We start from the raw sequence: 20,914 nt of genomic DNA, 5'->3' as shown, positions 1-20,914 counted from the left end.
CTGTAGTCCCAGTTATTCAGGAGGCTGAAGTGGGAGGATCCCTTGAGCCCAGGAGTTTGAGGTTACAGTGAACTGTGATCATACCACTGCACTCAGCCTGGGTGACAAAGAAGGACCATGTCTCTTTAAAAAGAAAACTAAAATTAAAAGGCTAAGAGAATACTATAACTTTATGTCAACAAATTAGGACAAGTTAGATGAACAGACTAACTCCTAGAAAAACACAAATTAACAAAACTAAGTCAAGAAAAAATAGAAAACTTAAATGAACCTGTAACTGGAAACTAGGTTAGTCATTAAAAATTTTCCCACGAAGAAAAGTGAAGGTTGACATGCCTACCCTGGGAAATTTTACCAAATATTTAAAGAAGAAATAACATGAAACTTAACAAATTCCTTCATTAAACAAAAGGGAAACACTCTCCAATTCATTTTATGATCCCAAAACCAAAGCGAAGGCAAACATCAAAACACAACAAAAAAGCAACAGACGAAAATCCTAATTAAAATAAAAAACACAGATGTAACCAGGCACAGTGGCTCACGTCTATAATATCAGCCCTTTACGAAGCCAAGATGGGCAGATTACTTGAGGCCAGGAGTTTGAGACCAACTTGGCCAACACGGCAAAACCCCACCATCTCTACTAAAAATACAAAAATTAGCTGGGCATGGTAGTGCATGTTGTTATAATCCCCGCTACCTGGGAGGCTGAGGTATGAGAATTGCTTCAACTCAAGAGTTGGAGGTTGCTGCGAGCTGAGATCGAGCCATTGTACTCTAGCCTGCGTGACAGAGGGAAACTGTCTCAAAAAAAAAAAAAAAAGACCAAACAGATGCAAAAATCTTTAATAAAATCCTAGCCAACTGAATCCAACAACACATAAAAAGTATTAAACAGTGTTAACAAGTCAGATCTTGCTAGAAAAAAAAAAGTTGGCTTAATGTCTAAAAAGCAATTAACACCATATTGTTAGACTAAAGGACACAACCTCATGGTCACCTCAATAGAAACAGAAAAAAGCATTTGACAAAATCTAATATCCATTCTTTATTAAAACCTCACAAACTAGGAAGAGAGAAGAAAACCTCCTCAACCCAATAAAGGGTATCTAGAAAAAAAATCTATAGCGAATATCCTGCTCCCACCAATTCTATAGAGAGTGAAGTTTCCTGCCAATACAATAAGGCAAGAAGAAGAAACAAAAAGCATCCACACCAGAAAAGAACCCTTTAGGTGCAGAAAGCATAATCCTGTTTGTAGAAAAATACTAAGAAATACAGAGAACAATACACACATACACACAGACACACACAGCAGGAATAGTAAGTTTATCAAGTTTGCAGGATATAAGATCAAGACACAAAACTCAATTGTAGTTCTATAGTACAATGTTATATTTTTTAAAATTCCACTCAAAATATCGTCAGAATTAATAAATATTTTAAATGTGTAAGATTTCTACACTGAAAACTACTAAATACTACTGAGAAAAATTATTAAAGATCTAAATAAATAAAGAAAACTTTCCATGATTATGGATAAGTCTCAACATTAATAATTCTGCTTTAACTGATATATGATTCAACACAATTTCTATCAAAATTCCATATTTTTCTTGCAGAAATTAACAAGCTGATCCTAAAATGTGTGTGGAAGTACAAGAACTCTAAAATAACCAAAACAATTTTGAAAATGAAGAAACTGGAACTTGTACTTCTCTATTTTAAAAAGTAGTCTAGGCCGGGTGCGGTAGCTCATGCCTGTAATACCAGCACTTTGGGAGGCCAAGGAGGGTGGATCCCTTGAGGTCAGGAGTTCGAGACCTGCCTGGCCAACAGGGTGAAACCACAGTTCTACTAAAAATACCAAAAATTAGTTGGGCATGGTGGCACGTGCCTGTAATCCTAACTACTCCAGAGGCTGAGGCAGAAGAATCACTTGAGCCCAGGAGGCGGATGTTGCAATGAGCTGAGATTATGCCACAGTACTCACGGCCTGGGTGACAGAGTGAGACTCCATCTCAAAAACAAAAATAAAAAATAAAGCAATCTAAAGCTACATTAATCAAGACAGTGTGACACTGGCAGAAGGACAGAAATATGTATTAATAAAACAGAACTGATAGTCCAGAAACAGAGCATGACATTTATGATGTCAACTGAGTTTCAACAATGGTGTCAAGGCAATTCAATGGAGACTAGACCTTTTCAACAAGCGATACTGGAACAACTTCCCAAATTCTACTGCAAAAAAATGAACTAAGGCACTCACACTTGACACTACAAATAAAAAGTAACTCAAAATGTAACTCAGACCTAATATATGAGCTAAAACTTCCAGAAAAAAATAAAGAAGAAAGTCTTTGTGTCCATAGGTTAGGCAAATCTGTCTCGGATATGATATCTAAAGCATAATCCATACAAAGAAATCCATAAATAAACTTTATGAAAATTAATAACCTTTTGTCTTTGAAAGACAAAATTTTAAAAATTAAAAGAAGCCAGATTGGGATAAAGTATGTTCAAATTATACACAGATGCTTCTCAATTTATGAAAAACCCACAAGTTGAAAATTTTGGTAAATCAAAAACGCCTTTAATACACTTAACCTACCGAACATCATAGTTTAGCTTAGCCTACCCTAAATGTGCTCAGAACACTTATCATTAGAATATGGAGCAAAATCACCTAATGCAAAATTTATTATAAAAATTTTATAATAAAGTGTTGAATATCTCACATAATTTATTGAATACTGCAGTGACAATGAAAAACAGAATGGCTGTGTTTATTCAAAGTATGCTTCCTTTGTGTATTGCTGAATATTTTGACTAAAAAGTCAAAAAAATTTTACATCAAACTATAGAAAATTGGGGACTGTACTGATAAAGCACTTATATTTAGAATTTAGAATTTTTTTTAAAGAAATAAAAAAATTTCTTCAACTCATAATAGACAATCCAATTTTTTTAACCTATTTATCTCAGAGGTTGCAATTTTTTGAATTTCTGCAATCAGACCTTGGCATTGACCTTGAGCAGGACATAAATAATTCCCACACGCTTAGGAGTTCCAATAGCGGAACACAAGGCATAAATGAATTAAATGGCAAAACATTTGAACAGAAATTTCACTAAAGACATACGAATGGCTAATGAACACATGAAAAGATGTTGAACATCATTAGTCATTAGGGAAATGCAAGTCAAAATATAATGAGACACTGGTTAGAATGGCTAGAATCAAAAAAAGACCGACAATACACCAAGTACTAGTGATGACACAGGGAAACGAGACCCCTCAAACATTTCTGGTGGGATTGCACAATGGTAGTTTAGAAAACAGTGTAGTAGTTTCTAAAATGTTAAATATAAACTTTCCAAACAATCCAGCAATTCTATTCCTAAGTCTCTAAGCAAAAGAAAGAAAAACATATGGCCATGCAAAGATATAATGACCCAAAAACAAAGCAATCCAAATAGCATCAACTGGTAACTGGATGCAATGAAACATTATTACCCAATAAAAGAGAACAACTACTGACAGGCTCTGAAGTGAATGAATCTCAAAAAAATAATGCTAAGTGAAGGAAGCCAGAAACAAGAGTACATATTAGGATTCCACTTGTGGAAGCAGAGGTTACTGCAAACAAGCAAGGGGGAACTTGTCAGGGTGAGGAAAATGTTCTAAAACTGGACAGTGATGCTGGTTGCAAGCTCTATAAACTTAACAATACTGAACACAATGTGCATTTCATGGCATATCAATTATCTCAAGAAAACTGGTTTTCAGAAAGTTCATGATGCACAGGGAAAGAGACCATCTCTACATTCTTCAATGGGCTAAAATGTTTTGCTCCAGAACATGCCGCAAATACTCGAATCTTTCCTGAATTAAAAAAAATTTGTAGAGCATATACCTATCAAATGAACAACTATTAACTGAATTGTTTACTGTGTACCAGGTGCTATTCTAGGCAATGCAAACCAGCAATGAATCAAGCAAACAAAATTCCTGGGATTTTCATGAATAATTTAATGACATGAGATGGATGAGAACATAAATTTAAAAAGAGATGCTATCTAGCAACTGAAACAGGTTAGGGATGATAAGCAGGTCTAAAGGGCTACTGTAGGTTAGGCAATCTGCAAAGATTTCTGAAAGGAGGTGGTCATATAAGATGAGCTGAGATATTAAGGTGGCTGGCCATGTGAAGATAAGAAGAAACAGCATTCTGGACAAGAAGAAATAGTAATGGCTTGGCATGTTTAAGGGACAGAAAGATGGCCAGAATGGCTGAAGCATAATGAGTGACGTAAAAAGTGGATGAGAGGAGTCGGACTATTGTCAAGAGGCCAGACTGAGTGGGGTCCTCCAAATTAATGAATTTAGATTTTATTCTACCTATCACTGAATACCACTGGGTAATTCTAAGTTTTATGAAATGTGCATATCATCTCTCCCATAAAAATCTTTTCAATAAGACATTCCACAGTTCTTTAATAATATCCAAATAAGATGTAAAGTTGATGCTTTGGCTATCAGGTATTTGGGTGTAGCATACTTTTTAGTGTTTGTGTACCTTGTATACTTCATTTTACTTATACTGATTATCCTATACCAACAGTGACAAGGTCTGATGTTATCAATTTTAACAATTATTTCCCAAGTGCACTAATTCAACAGTATTGTTTGGCAGACAATACCGCTTTCCTTCTAACAGGCTAAATTCTATGCCTTCTTTCTTTGATCATGAAACATTTTACTACTGCCATCCCTGCCTCCATTTGATGCTTTGCTTTCCCCAAACCATGCCATCTGTTTTCCCTAAGGTCCACTAAGAACGTTACAAAGCATTGGCATTTCAGACATTCTGGCATCTTTTGAAATACACAGGAAGGAGCTTACTTCTCCGGCATAATAAAGTGCAGCAAGGACCAGAGCTCTTTGAGGGAATTCTGAAGAGGGGTCCCCGTAATCAGGAGCCTATGGTTGGACTTGAAATCAATCAGAGTTTTATATAACAAAGAGTCATCATTCTTCAACCGATGGGCTTCATCCACTCCCAGAAAGGCCCAGTTAATACTGCCCAGCACAGTCTAAAGTAAAAACAAAACAGAACGAGCCACCAGGTCAGAAGGGAACCCAAAAGTGCTTTCAAGAGTTAATTATCTCTGTATAAATACCATCACAAAGGTATAAATAGACACATTTATTCTTCACTGACTTAACATGTATTAGGACTCCTCTGTTTATTCTGTTAGTTGCCAGATTCGTAGCTATTTGAAATAAGAGTATCATCATCTAAAAGGTACAGGTGGGCCTCTTAAGCCAGCTATTACTGCATGCCCCACAGCAAGAAAACAAAAATTGCTATGCCGGGCAAAAATAAAAAAAAACAAATACCACATGATTCTGTATTCTCCTCGTAATTATGGTCCTTCTCTTGCCTATTCTCCACCCCAACCCTGAGGCACACAAACACCAAGAGCCACCAAACTGAACTCGTTTGCACTTAATACCAATGGGATCTACCCACCACATACATTTCTTAGTAGAAAGGCGATAATAAAGAGCTACTTATTTCTGTCCTCCTCACAAAGATCATTCACATCATCTTTTCTGGAGAAATGCCTTAACAATGATACAATAGGAAATGTCCAAGATGACATTCAAGGCAAAATACCTGAGACGGCATCCAATAACTGACAATCATCTCAGGTAAGTTACTGACTTCAATTCCCTTTCATTCTGTGTAATTCAACTGGACTTGGTGACCTAAGTTCCCCTCATCTATAAGGTTGTTTTCTATTTAAAATCTTAATATCATTTGAGTAATTTTTCTGGTTGTTCATTTGCCTGCTTTTTGAAATAAGAGAAGAAAAGTAACATGGCAAGTAGGAGGCACAAACCCTACCATTTGTTTTTATTTTTAACGTTTATGTATTTATTTTTAACATGCTCCACATAAAAGTAACAGATCCTACCATTTAGACAAATCGCACTGGAAAAGATTTAGCCTTTCAGTTATTAATTACACACCTTATCTTTTAAGAGGATCTCATATGTTGTTATAAGTGCGTTGAACTTCAATCTTTTGGTTTGGGAATGAATCCATTCATATTCCCGTATCTGTAAGAAAAAAAGCATAATTAAGACCTAATTTCTACTTCTACATTTCTATACCACATAAGTCTTGTGATAGATGTAACAGAAACATGCCAAATAAAAAATAAATCTGATTAGAATTTGATGAATATCTCATTCTAAAATGACCTAAGCAATCAAACTGTAAAGCAGCAGGAGTTAGAATTAAAACACTGACCACTGAACAGCAAAAAGTTTACGGCCAGAATCAGAACTGGCCTCCTGGAACACATCTAACGAAGAATATGTACTTCATCAGCTATTGAACCCCGGTGACTTAAACTCAACAAGGGATCTCCCAGATCCCTAGAAATTAATACAATTTATTTAATTTTTGAATAGGAAAACACATGTATTAACAAGTAAAACAAATTCCAACGTTTGGAATTTCATCGACCACAGACCAGAGAAATGTGTCCCCCCAACTAAAAGGGAGGCTTATAAGATGAAAATATAATGTAATACGAATAATAACATCAATGTAAAAGAACACAAACATGCTGGACACTCAGCAAGCATGAAGGCTCACGACAAAGCTCTTGCAGTTTGGCTGTCAAGTTAGGAACTGGAGAAGAAGACAGTAAGTGCCTGCAGATGACTGCACCACGTGGGGTTAAAGAGAACAAAGAAAAGGAGTACTGGAGACAGCAAAGAAAACTCTGAGTCTACATTTTTTTAAGAGTTCATTTTCTTTCTTTGCATTCATCTTTGGAATGCAGTGCTTTAAACTAGTTTGTAAACCTAAAAATTTCTCTCTTTTTTCTTAATAGTTAACAAATGATTCAACAAAGCTAAAATTAGAAACTCAAAGTTAGGGCAATGAAATCAGCCAAGGGGTAAGTGATGCAATTTTAATGAAAGTATTTAATAAAAATAAATTTGAATTAGCATAAAAATCTAAGATTATAACATACAACTCAAATGTTTGAAAATTGCTGATGGCTTGCTCTTATTGCAAGCAATTTTCCAGAAATAGTTTATATACAGTAATGAAAGAGCAAAGCTCTGGACTAGATAGAACACCTGTGCCCTAATCCAGCCCTGCCAGATTCTTGCTTGCTAGGGTCATGTGTTTGACTCTCTTGAGTCGATCCTTCATCAGTCAGTAGGAAAGGATGCATCAATTCTGAAGACTATCATGAGGATTACAGGTATTATACACAAAGCACCCAGCACACAGTCTGGCACCTAGTAGGTGCTTTTTTTAAAAGTCAGTATAAAGAAAAGATCTGCTAAACAAAGATAAACTTAAGTCACTCTGTTCTAAATTCATGATGCCCAAATCAAGTTTGGTAACAGGTAAATAATTCTTGTTTCTAAATAAGAAATAAAAGAGCCCCCTAAAATAGCTTGTTTTGCCTTTCTTTTACTCCTTTTCTGTAAGTTATACAACCTCACTGTTTTAAGAAATTAAGACATTTGAAGAATGTTTATTTTCAGCAATTTCTGTTTACTGAAATAGCAAAAATAATATTAACATTACAAAGTATTAACTCCATATTATAATCTCATCGAAAGCAGTATTCGAAGTAAAAAGGGCAGAGAGAAGAAAAATTTAATATTGCAACCCAGCTAAGAGATTCCCATTCATGTACTGCTATTGCTTTTCTTTTTTTTTTTTTTTTTTTTGGAGACGGAGTTTCGCTCTTGTTACCCAGGCTGGAGTGCAATGGCACGATCTCGGCTCACCGCAACCTCCGCCTCCTGGGTTCAGGCAATTCTCCTGCCTCAGCCTCCTGAGTAGCTGGGATTACAGGCACACGCCACCATGCCCAGCTAATTTTTTGTATTTTTAGTAGAGATGGGGTTTCACCATGTTGACCAGGATGGTCTCGATCTCTTGACCTCGTGATCCACCCGCCTCGGCCTCCCAAAGTGCTGGGATTACAGGCTTGAGCCACCGCGCCCGGCGCTTTTCTTTAAATAATAAGCATATTTGTTCAAGAACATCTGAGTGTACTTTTGTGATAGATAAATCTCCAAATATTGAGAACATAGCACAGTATCAGAATAATAACCAAGGATTTTACTAATTATCTACTAAACGCTTTAAGTCAATTTCCAAATTACGTTTATAACACAGATTCTATCCCAGCTCTTTTTGTTTACACACCGTATTTCTGCTCATCAGGTCACCTATGTAAACCACTACGTTAATCTCTGGTGCCCAGATTTCAAACTCTCTCTGCCATGAGGTGAGGGTGGATAAAGGGACGACTATAAGAAAGGGGCCATACAGCTGGTGTTGGTGGAACAGGTAGGAAAGGAATGATATGGTCTGGATGGTCTTTCCTAGGCCCATTTCATCAGCAAGGATTACACTGTTATTTCTGCGGAAAGAAAAATAAAAGCAAATCATTAGTTCACCAAAAAATAGAATATGCATAAGTAGCAATGACATCAATGCTTCACACCAACAGCCAAGCAAAGTGTCATTCATAAGCCTCAAATGTATTTCCTCTCATCTGCAATTACTTCAGATTCCTCCATAAGGAAGAAAGTATAAACCATAAATAGCAGAATAACAAGCATCTATTTAGACCTGGGTTACTATGAGAGCCTTGTCAGACTTTTTACCTTTGGCTTTCCTTTACCTGACTTAGGCTTTTCACATCACCTTCCATAGGCTATTCTGTATCACAGAGAAAACAGGCTTTGTAAAAAGTGAAGACAACATGTAACCTTGGACTCCATCAACAGAGAAAGCTATCAGCACTGCTGGTGAAACCTGTAGCTGGCCCACCCCAATTTACTGCCTGCCACTGGGTTGTTTAATGCCACATACATACACAGTTTCCTAGACCTACATGTATAGGTGCAGAGGGGGCTTACTTTAAACACACTTTAGTCTAAAGCAGGGGCAGGCTACAGATCCTATTTGTAGATCCCGCCGTAGACCTATTAAATTAGAGTATGTGGAAAAGGGCTCAGAACTCTATTTTCAACAAAGACCTTTGGAGATTCTGATTCAGGTGTTTCTTAGACCAGGGAATTCCCCTCAGGAACCCAGCTGCAAAGCAGCAGGTAAGCATCGGGCAAGCGAGGAACGCTTAATTGTTATTTACAGCCACTCCTCATTGCTCGTGTTAGCACATGAGCTCCACCCAGATGAGCGTGGCATTAGATTCTCACAGAAGCATGAACCTCACTGTGAACTGTGCATGTGAGGGGTCTAGGCTGTGCTCTCCTTATGAGAATCTAATGCCTGATGATCTGTCACTGTCTCCCATCACCCCCAGATGGGACCATCCAGTTACAGGAAAACAAGCTCAGGGCTCCCACTGATTCTACATTATATATTACAATGTAGTAATAATAGAAATAAAGTATACAATATATGTGCTTGAATCATCCTGAAACCATCACCCCGTTCCCTCCCCAGTCTGTGGAAAAGCTGTCTTCTAAGAAACTGGTCCCTAGTGCCAAAAAGGTTGGGGACCACTACACTTTGGGAAACACTTCTCTATAAAGTGGGCTAGATTTCAACAGGATATTAATGGAAAAAGAATAAGGAAAAATTTTTTAATTGAACAAACAGCCAGAGTTAGGAAAATACATTTGAAAAATAGAACAGAGTCACTTGGCAGGAAATCAGGATTACATGTAAGATATCAGACTGCAACTATTAGGAAAAGATTCTTGAAAATAAGGGCACTGAAAGTTTGCAAGTGTATATAACACACGCTTAACCAGCAAACCAGAGAGAACTAAAAGTAACATGCAAGTTAAAGGCAACCTAACTGATTCGAAAAACAAGACATTTAATTCACCAAAAAGAGACAATTTCTAAAAAATACCTGATGTTCTAACAAAAAAAAAAATAGCTAGTTTTAAGAGCAAAATAAACGAACAAAAAAGATCACACTTGGGGAAGTGAGAATGAGGAAGCCATATCCCTATACATCTCAGGTACACTTAATTTTCTATACCGTTTAGATAAGGTATATTCCTTTGAGTAATTTCCTTCTCATTTCTCTCATCTTTTCAACACTACTGAGGGGGAAGCACAGTTAAGTTTCTCCAGTACTTCCCGATCCTTAAAAATGCCATTGTTTACATATACAGACTAAAGTGGCTTGAATTGATTCACCTGTTTTTCTGGAACCAGACCAAAATAGCACATTATGTAATGTAACATTCCTGTGACCAGGGCTTAACGGCTGCTTGGGCTCTTTTCAATTGATTTTTATTTCTTTAGTTTAAAGCAAAAAATGCTGGCTGGGCGCAGTGGCTCACACCTGTAATCCCAGCACTTTGGGAGGCCGAGGCAGGCAGATCACTTGAGGTCAGGAGTTCAAGACCAGCCTAGACAACCTGGCAAAACCGTCTCTACTAAATATACAAAAATTAGCCAGGCATGGGAGTGCATGCCTGTAATCCCAGCTACTCAAGAGGCTGAGGCAGGAGAATGGCTTGAACCTGGAAAGTGGAGGTTGCAGTGAGGCGAGATCGTACCACTGGGCTTCAGCCTGGGCAACAGTGTGAGACTCCATCTCAAAAAAAAAATTAAAAATGAAAGAATAAATAAAGTTTAAAAATGTTGGGCCAGATGTGGTGGCTCATGCCTGTAATCCCAGCACTTTGGGAGGCTGAGGTGGGCAGATCACGAGGTCAGGAGTTCAAGACCAGCCTGGCCAGCATGGTGAAACCCCGTCTTTACTAAAAATACAAAAAATTAGCTGGATGTGGTGGCACGCCTGTAGTCCCAGCTTATCGGGAGGCTGAGGGAGAAGACTTGCTTGAACCCAATAGGCAGAGGTTGCAGTGAGCTGAGATCATGCCACTGCACTCCAGCCTGAGCAACAGAGCAAGACTCCATCTCAAAAAAAAAAAATTGTTGGCCGAGTACTGTACAAAAAACACTGTGCAACTCTGGACAGGTACATGGCACCTTTGCTCCTAAGAGCCTTCAACTACAAAATGAGAGGATTAGACTATACAATTCCTTAAAGTTCATCTAACTTTATAAGTGTTGCTTAGGAGAATTAGGTCCCACTATCCTCTAAAAGGAAAAATCATTTTTACGTGATTTAGAATGATTATATCAGAACCACGTTCTCACAAGCTTCTCAAGACAGCTAATTTTGACAACTGAATATTAAATATTATATTAGATTTTACAGGATAAAAAGTAGTAGATGGTTCACTTGGGAAAAGGCCACTGTAAACACATCTCCGTCACTAGAAACCTTTTCAGAATTGAGGGGAAAAAAGTATTTTTTTTAAGCTGTCCTTTTTTTTTTCTTTTCTCTTTTGAGGTAAGGTCTTGCTCTGCAGCCCAGGCTAAAGTGCTATAGTGCGAAAATGGCTCATTGCAACCTCGACCTCCCAGGCTCAAGTGAACCTCCCACCTCAGCCCCCTAGTAGCTGGGACTACCTAAATGTGCCACCATGTCCAGCTAGTTTTCGTATTTTTTGGTAAAGATGGCTTTTGCCATGTGGCCCAGGCCTGTGCTTTTAATTCTAAATAAGGGTTTTTGCTTTACTCTAAAACACTGAAAACATTAAGGGTTTGCACCTCATTGGGCACCTGAGAAAAAGTGTGGAGGTGGGCATTAAAGGGACCTTTCACACTCCGTTGTTCCGTGAGGACAGAAAAATATGTCTAGATTGGTTTGCTGTTAAATTCTCAAGACTACTGGACCCCCAGCACAGAGTAATTAGGAACTACTTGAAATTGGTGAAGGAATTTTTTTTTTTTTTTTTGGATACAGAGTTTTGCTTTTGTTGCCCAGGCTGGAGTGCAGTAGCGAAATCTGTGCTCATTGCAAACTCCACCTCCTAGGTTCAAGTGATTCTCCTGCCTCAGCCTCCCAGTAGCTGGCATTACAAGTGTCCACCACCACACCCAGCTAATTTCTGTACTTTTAGTAGAGATGGGGCTTCATCATGTTGGCCAGGCCTGTCTCAAACTCCTGACCTGAAGTTGACCCACTCACCTAGACCTCCCAAAGGGCTGGGATTACAGGCATGAGCCACTGCACCTAGCCGGTGAAGGAAATTTATAGGTACTTCCCAAAGTGCCTTTAAACCTCCAGTGCTAGCATTGTCTCTTTTTTTTTTTTTCGCCTCCCCCCAAGATTAACGTGGTCTCACTATAAAAAGGACCCTTTCACAGGTTCAACCTTCCTCTGAACAGGATAATCCTACAGCCCACACAGGTGGGGAGTGGGGCAAAGGAGGGGAATCACATTCTCTGCAGCACTACTGTAGGAAATTAATGTAAAGGTTTCCCTGGTCTAAAAAGAAAATACCCATGAAAAAGACATCATCTTTCTTCTCATTCCTTCCACATTAAAGATTTGGGCAACTTAGCTTACTATTTACACTCATGAGTAACATGATGATACAGGTTTCTGGCTATGACAAATTACCCACCAAATACTGAAATAACAAGGTACTCTTCATATCAGAATAAAATGGTATTATACATAAAAACTCCCAGGAAAAATTTCTCTCAATCATATTTTATTTCTGTAATACGAAATATAAAGATTTCTTGGTTGAGATATAAGAAGTGTGAGCTGGGCGTGGTGGCTCACGCCTATAATCCAAGCACTTTGGAGGCCAAGGCGGGCGGATCACCTGAGGTCAGGAGTTCAAGACCAGCCTGACCAACATGGTGAAACCCTGTCTTTAAAAAAAAAAAAAAAGAGATATAAGAAGTGTGAAAAAGAAAAAAAGAATTCTTGGCATCTAACAATAAAGAAGCCAGAAACAGTAAGGAAAACTGCACTCGTATTTTTCCACCTACTTGCACCAGGAATGAGCAAGCCAGTTGAGACCTTCTAGCTGATAATCTCGAAGTTCCAGATTCTCTCCTCCTAAATATGCAGGTTGCTTCTTTAAAGCTACAAATCGTGGTCTCTGCTTCAGGGCCTGAAAAACAAAAATTGACAAAGCGCACATCTGAGAAAATTCTCTGTCTGCTACTGTTTTAAAATGCTAACCACAATTCACACGCTCTGCATCAAAGCATAAAAACTTAAATGTCACGTGTGAATCAACACCCCACTCCATCACCCCTTTCCTTCATGGTTTATATTCCATAAGCCAGAGTTAGTTCATCCTGAAATAAAATATTTTTAGTTAATTTGCCCCTTTCCTGAATTAAATCTATGAACATCATTAAACAGCACTTTATTTTTATGTCTTCTCTATTATATGGCAGTGAGACTCTCCTATTTTCACAATTATCTTTGTTATCTTATTCTAAAGAATACAAAACAGGCCAGGCGCAGTGGCTCATGCCTGTAATTCCAACACAGTGGAAGACCGAGGTGGGCAATCGAGAGCATCCTGGCTAACACGTTGAAACCCCACCTCTAATAAAAATACAAAAATTAGCGAGGCAGGGTGGTGCGTGCCTGTAGTCCCAGCTGCTCTGGAGGCTTAGGCAGGAGAATCACTTGAAGCCGGGAAGCAGAGTCTGCAGTGAGCCCAGATTGTGCCACTGCACTCCAGCCTGGGCGACAGAGCACTCCAAAAGCAAACAAGAAAAAAAGAGTACAAAACAATGTTTCTCGCTGTCATATGCTAAAATGCAGCTGCTCTTCACCGTAACAGGATTTACAAGTTCGGAAATGCAGCCCACCTACCTTAAACCCTTTAATTGTGGGAGTCTGGTTTTCCCTTCAGAAACAGTAAGCTTCTGAAGTGAAGGTTGTTTTCATCCCCAGAGGCTTGAAGGATAGCATTCTAACGAGACTCAAGTCTCTATGGTTTGCATAAAATGTGGATTATGTGGCCAAATCAGTTTAGGAAACAACCAATCAAAAGTTACACAAATTACTTTACTCGTGACTTTTCAAAGTCTAAAATGCGTGTCTATAGTGTGAATTTACAGGAGAAATTTATTCAGATATGTATCCCAAAGTTACATGGCCAGAAGTCTTTTTTCAGGAAGCATTTCTCTGAAGATTAGTGCTCTACAGAGCACATTATGAGAAGTATCATCCAAAGAGTATTTGACAAGGATATTGATGGATTCAGCTCTCCTATGAGGGTGGCTGGCAGTGAACAGAATCTGACTGCTTACTCTCAATTCCAAAACCCAGCCATCCATCCACTTCTGCAAAACCTACCCCGTAACAGTTCTCCCATCCAGTCTTTCCATGTCACTGTTACTTCCCTTATCCTCACACTACTTCTTCATTCAGACTTTGATGACATCTTACCAGCTGGACCTTCCAGCTTTAGTAATTACTTACTGCAGAGTCTCCTATGTACTGCTATTAGACAAGCTTTCTAAACAAAATACTGTTTCCATACTGCCACTCAGTAGGGTACCAGTACCTAGAAGATAACGTTGAAATACCCTTCAAGGTAGCCAAGACACACATACTTTGACTTCAATGTTACTTGTCAACATGATTCCTCTTCTCCTCACCCCTCAAGTGTATGTAGCTGTTCTACTGCACTTTACAAATCTTTCTCTTGATACCTTTCATGGGAGGCCAATACCCTGGGTCCCCTCTTCTCTGTCTAGCCAGCAGCATCAATCCATTACACGACGGCCAGAGGCAGTTCAAGAACCACAACTTCCTCTTAAAACCTATTCAAGGACCACTGGAGCTCAGAGACTTCTACGTGGGCACTTCTCTGACCACGCTTTCCCTGTCACATGCTTTGATCTGAAATTAAATGCTTTTCACAGATAGAATTCTAGTGCCATTAACTTGAATGTCAACTTCTCAGAGACATACTCCTTGTCTGATATTTTACCACTCTGAGGACCCAAAACATTACTTTCCTGATAGAATACATTACAAAGAAAGGATTTATACAGCCAATCTAGCAAATAAGTTTATATATTTAATTTCTAACTTAGAATTCAAAGATGCTCGCCTTTTCTATCACTTCCCTCTCTGGTTTTTTTTTTTTTTTTTTTTTAGAGAAAAGGTATCACAGTCTTGCCCAGATTGGCCTCAAACTCCCGTGTTCAAGTGATCCTGCCACCTCAGCCTCCCAAGTAGCTGAAACCACAGATGTAAGCCACTGCAACTAGCTTCACTTCTCTTTTAAAGTGCCTAAATCCAGCCAGCTGTGGTGGCTCACGCGTGTAATTCCAGCACTTTGGAAGGCCGAGGTGGGCAGATCACTTGAAGTCAGGAGTTCAAGACCAGCCTGACCAACACGGTGAAACCCCATCTCTATTAAAAATACACAAAATTAGCCGGATGTGGTGGTGCACACATGTAATCCCAGCTACTCAGGAGGCTGAGGCAGGAGAATCACTTGAATCTGGTAGGTAGGGGCTGCAGTGAGCCGAGATCACATCACTGCACTCCAGCCTGGGTGACAGAGCAAAACTCCATCTCAAAAAAAAAAAAAAATAATAAAAGTGCCTAAATCCTTTCAAGTATTCTCCAAAATGTTTCTATTTCTACTTATGTAAATTACAAGATTAAAGAAGTCAGCAAGGCCATGAAATAATTCATTCTCTCCTTTTGCTTTAATGTCACAATTAAGTCATCTTTCACTTCAAAACGGCAATCATCATTTAGTTTTGTAACTGTTTCCTCAGTATTTACGTGACCAGCCCTTTGTATCAGTAGTACTCTCCCTGAAATGACAAAAGCCAACCATCATCACACCTTGCATTCTCTTGTTGGGATGGTTTTTGAGTTGTTCCTACTGTGAAAGCTGTCAATGCAATTCTGGAATTTCTTTCCAATGAGGGCTTCATCTTCCCAGCTACACTCTGAATAAGGCAGTCCCATCCATTTGCATAGATATTCAGGCTCATTTGAGGGTGCTGGCTTCCGACTGTGAGCTATTTCATACACAAAAATTTACAGATTAGCAACTGTCAATTAAAGGTGAAAATGACATTCTGTTTTATGGATAATCAATACAATATCATGTGGCAAAACAAAATAATCTGCAAAACATACACTGCTCTGAAATACTGAACAACATTTATAAATAAGATTTCTTGCTTACCTGGAAAATCTGTTTGACCCAATGTAGATTTACTTGTCTTCACAGCTAAACAAACACAAAATAAGACAGAAAAGTTATAACCATATCGAAGAATGAAAGATTTTAGGTTTTGTGAATAAGAATGCAAATACATTCTACTACCTCACACCTTAAAAAAAGGAAAAAAAACCAGGTACAGTGGCTCACACCTGTAATCCCAGCACTTTGTGAGGGTGAGACTGGCAGTTTCCTTGAGGCCAGGAGTTCAAGACCAGCCTGGCCAACATAGTGAAACTCTTGTCACTACTAAAAATACAAAAATTAGCCATGTGTGGGGACAGGTACCTGTAATTAATTACAGCTACTTGAAAGGTTGAGGCAGGAGAATCGCTTGAGCCTCGGAGGCAGAGATTGCAGTGAGTCACGATCACACCACTGCACTCCAGCCTGGGTGACAGAGTGAGACACTGTCTCAAAAAAAAAAAGAAAAGAAAAAAATTCTTGTTCTCATCTCTCTCTCAGGCTGACACTCAATTTCTCTGTTCCCCTTTGTAAGAAAACTCCCCCAACGAGTTGTTTATACTTGCTGTCCCCTCTCATTTTTTCTTGAACCTACCCTAATCAGGCCTGCACCCCCCTGACTCCAAGGATGTATTTCGCCAATGTCATAGCTATTGCCAAATGCACAAATCAGTCTCAGTCCTTATCGTCCTTGACTGATGGCCCTTCCTCCCTCCTGGCTATGTGAGTCACTTGCCTTCTAGCGCACCACTCTCTGGCAGCTCTCCTCCTGTCTCACTGACTGTTCTCTCTCAGTCTCCTTTGCTGGCTTCTTTCTGACTTTCAAAAGCTGAAATGCTCTCAGACTTCCTCTTATCATGTGATACCCTTTCTTTTTTTTGAGATGGTATCTTGCTCTGTCACCCAGGCTGGAGTGCAGAGGCACGATCTCAGCTCACTGTAGCCTCTGCCTCCAAGGTTCAAGCAATTCTCCTGCCTCAGCCTCCCAAGCAGCTGGGACTACAGGTGTATGCTGCCCCATCCAGCAAATTTTTTTATTTTTAGTAGAGATAGGGTTTCTCCATGTTGACCAGGATGGTCTTGATCTTCTGACCTTGTGAACCGCCGGCCTCTGCCTCCCAAAGTACTCGGATTATAGGCGTGAGCCACGGCGCCCGGGCATGATACTCTATTACTGATGATCCTGTTCAGTCTTAGGCTTTAAATACTATCTCAATACTGATAAAGTACCAAATATATATCTCCAGCCCAGATTGAGAGTTCTAAGCTCCAGGCTCACGTACACTCCAGCCTTCACTGTACTCTTCACTTGGATGACTAAGAAATGAATCAAACTTACAAATATCAAACTTAGCTCCTGGTTTCCACTCCAACAATCACCTCTCTTCCCTTTACCTTTCCACTTCAGTAAATGTTACCTCTATACTTACACATGTTTAAGCCAAAAATCTTGACATCATACTTAACACCTCTTTCTCTCATCCCCCAAACATCCAAATTTACCAGCAAATCTTCTTAGCTTCTCCTTTAAAATAAATCAAGGACCTGTCTAGTCTCCAAAGTACATTTTTTAAATTTACAGTACTGCCAAAAGCAAAAGCCATTATTCCTTGAGCTCAAACATGGCTAAAGTGAGTTACCATGCACTTACCTATTACTCTTTCTACTATCTGATACTGTTTATTCAACTCTGAAGCCAGCTCCTGTTGGCAATTGAAATACTCTACATCTTCAGGAGAAACTTTCCCTAACCTGGATGGCAGACAGATAGAAAAAGTACACATAAACTGAAGTTCGGGGATCCACATACAATACATCAAAGCAAAAGTCAAAGGTCGAAAAGAAAATCTATTTTTATTCCCATCTGCCCCTTTAGTAATCCTTACTGGTAATTAGGCTAGAAAATTTACCAAAAAACAAAACAACAACAACAACAACAACACTTTTAGAAAACACTGAAAACCTTAGACTCATAGAAGGACATATCAGTTGCCTGCCTCTCTGATGTGTCCTGTCTAAAAAGACCTAAAAATATTTTATGTGATAGATTCCTATGACAAAATGCATACATTAAAACAGATCAGGACAATAAAACAATATGCCTTTTCTTATATAGGTATGGGTTTTGACAAATGCATACATTTAAACAGATCAGGACAATAAAACAATATGCCTTTTCTTATATAGGTATGGGTTTTAGGATTAATTAAATATGACTTTTGGAAAACCAGTTATTCTTAGCACCAAAACCTTTCAGATGACAACAGCAGCAATTTAATATTAGAATTACTGCATTTCAGAGGATTTCAAATTTCTAACTGCTTTACATGCCTACCTCACCATCTCAGGGTACATATTTTGTTTTGAGTCAAAGGAAAAACATGTAATTTACTACAGTAGCACATTTTGCATAGTAGTAAAACCAGAATTAGAACCATCTGTCTACATTCCAGACACAAAAATAGGCTGATCACACCACACCGACAGGTATGTCTTGAGGTAGAACTTGCAGTTCCCCATATGCAGTACCCACATAGTCCAGGCTGTAAGTAAACTAAAACCATGAGGACTATCACAGTTTCAGCAGTTACCTAATCATTTCCTTCACATCATTTCTGCAAATTGTATACAACAATTTTTAGTTTTAAGTGTATCATAACCCAGAGTGTTCCAGAATAGTAACTCTTTACATCTAAGCCACCCCAGCCTAACTACAGGAAGATAACAAGGTGCTTAAGAGAATGAGCTCTGGACTCAGGGTGTCAGAGTTCAAATCCTGAATCCACCCACAAAATTGCTGTGTGCTGTATTCTCCCCATCTATAAAACGGGTAGTGACACTATAAATCTCACACATGTATTATGAAAATTAAAGAAAGAATGTGTGAATAATGCTCCATGAGCTAGTTATTATTGTTAACTCCAAAAACTTGGTAACCATATATTAAAATATAGTATCTTCAGGTCATGATCTTATAAAATAGAATTGTAAATGGCTCCATATTTAGATGATCAAAGCAAAATCTGAGATTCTAGAGAGAATCTAGATGATCTCCATGCATTACTTTAAAATTTTCCCTTCCCACAGGCTGCAAATACATGTCTTTAATCCATGATGGAAAATATACCATTGTTTGATTTCATCCTCTTTTTTCTTGAAGTTCTCTAGTTTTTTGAGGCCCTTCACTTTCTGTTGCTGTAAGGATTCTTCACTCTCCCATGTGCTGTGGATGTAAGACCAACCCTTCCACTTGATGAGGTACTGGACTTCACCTTCATCCTTTTCAGTGTCAAAGTCACCACTAGGGTCTCCATTAGCTTCAATCGCATACACAGTAGTAGAAGCTCCAGTGGCTGCAAAAAATTAAGCACACTTGAAAGAGAGTATATTACACCAAACATTAAAAAGCTTCCCAAGAAAGCAATTCTCTAAAGACTCCCTTTTTGGATGACGCATCAAAATACCCCCAACTTGAAATAAGCACAGACTTACTAACAACACAGGATGGACTCAATCTAAACTTTGGAGTATTTTAAAAATGTAAACCCAGCTTTTACATATTCTAAAATCTGCAGGTGAAATCAAAGAAATCCCTTATCTTAAAAAAAAAAAAAAAAAAAACCCAGAGCAGCAACATCCTTTTGTTTTAGTCCCTTACTAACTCGGAAAACAAATCCCTCCCTCCAAAATTAAGGATAGAACACCAAAATATCCTCCCCCGAATTTCCCTACTCAAAGTCCCCTGCTAATTCTCTTAACCTCAGTAGAAGCCAGAATGAAAAAAGAAAAAGCATTAAGTATTATTTTGATATTTCCTTTATGGAAAGGTTTCTTTAATGAACTTAGTTATGAAATATCTAAATTAGATATTTAAAAATCTTCACATTATCAAAATATGTATTTAACCAGTTTGATATTTTCATGAGGAGATTAAGAAACAAATAACCAAAGGTGGATTTGCTTAACATGAATTAGCAAGTATCTCTGCTACATCACTGCCCTATAAAACATCGACATTTATCCATACTAGTTTAATTTAAAATCTTAAAGACATAGTGGACACATTGCTTTGTCCTCAGCTCTGAAACACTGGGTCAGAAAGACTTCGTAACACAACAAATACAGCAGTAGACTAAAATTCATCATATCAGAGTTAAAATACCTAAACTCTGAGCCTTAATGAGCAGATATAACATGTAATTTGCTCCCCAAATACACATACCTCCTTTCTTTCCCAGTCTTGAATCTAAGACCTTTTCAATAGTTTCACTATTATCCTGCTGTTCATCAACTCCTTCTCCAGTCATTTCAATGAGATCATCTGAGTCCGTCTCAAAGTCATCATCTTCTTTATAACTGCAAGAGGAATAATGCCGAATAAACAAGAAATGATCTCTTCAAAATTAAACTGCCACACATAACCATCACTAGAATAAGCAATCAAACCCTCTGGTTCCAAAACACGTTATACAGATTTGCCATTCAGTGGGCTCAAAGCTTGCTTTTTTTCCTAAAAGTACTGATACATGCTCCTAAACAACTGTAGCAAGTCTAACTGGTAGTTGAAAATCAAAATGCTGTATTTTATACTAATTTATATAAGCAAGACATAGAAAACTATGAGGACACTTCTCTTTTTTCCATTTTTTTAGTATCAGATTGTTATGTAAACAAGTAAACTATCACCAAAAAAAGAAAAAGCAAATAGGAAGAAAAAATTGCTACTATTTCATCAGGCAAAAAGAGAAGCAATATTTATAAAATTAAAAGTTCCAACCCTGTATGTTGTCTCCCAGTAACAAGAACCTGAAATTTAAG

The 20,914-nt window shown here is 38.3% G+C and overlaps 1 protein-coding gene across 4 annotated transcripts in view; it reads right to left on the bottom strand.

Annotated features, from left to right (window-relative positions):
- Positions 1 to 20,914, bottom strand: part of CHD2 (chromodomain helicase DNA binding protein 2) — a 132,161-nt gene that overhangs the window by 70,089 nt on the left and 41,158 nt on the right. For 3 of the 4 annotated variants that reach the window (XM_039479860.2, XM_074400055.1, XM_010349427.3), the window contains 9 exons: positions 20,319 to 20,452; positions 19,224 to 19,449; positions 17,748 to 17,848; positions 16,097 to 16,141; positions 15,748 to 15,926; positions 12,906 to 13,030; positions 8,265 to 8,481; positions 6,047 to 6,136; positions 4,913 to 5,103 (listed from right to left, as the gene is read on the bottom strand). In XM_039479860.2, coding sequence (XP_039335794.1) covers positions 4,913 to 5,103; positions 6,047 to 6,136; positions 8,265 to 8,481; positions 12,906 to 13,030; positions 15,748 to 15,926; positions 16,097 to 16,141; positions 17,748 to 17,848; positions 19,224 to 19,449; positions 20,319 to 20,452 — 1,308 coding nt within the window. Of the gene's footprint in view, positions 1 to 4,912; positions 5,104 to 6,046; positions 6,137 to 8,264; positions 8,482 to 12,901; positions 13,031 to 15,747; positions 15,927 to 16,096; positions 16,142 to 17,747; positions 17,849 to 19,223; positions 19,450 to 20,318; positions 20,453 to 20,914 lie in introns of those variants that run through there. The other variant, XM_074400056.1, reaches the window with a different exon arrangement.

Source organism: Saimiri boliviensis, chromosome 5 (genome assembly GCF_048565385.1).
Source record: "Saimiri boliviensis isolate mSaiBol1 chromosome 5, mSaiBol1.pri, whole genome shotgun sequence".
Lineage (NCBI taxonomy): Eukaryota > Metazoa > Chordata > Mammalia > Primates > Cebidae > Saimiri > Saimiri boliviensis.
The sequence above is the reverse complement of the archived record's forward strand: the minus strand, read 5'-3'. Positions and strand labels throughout refer to the sequence as shown.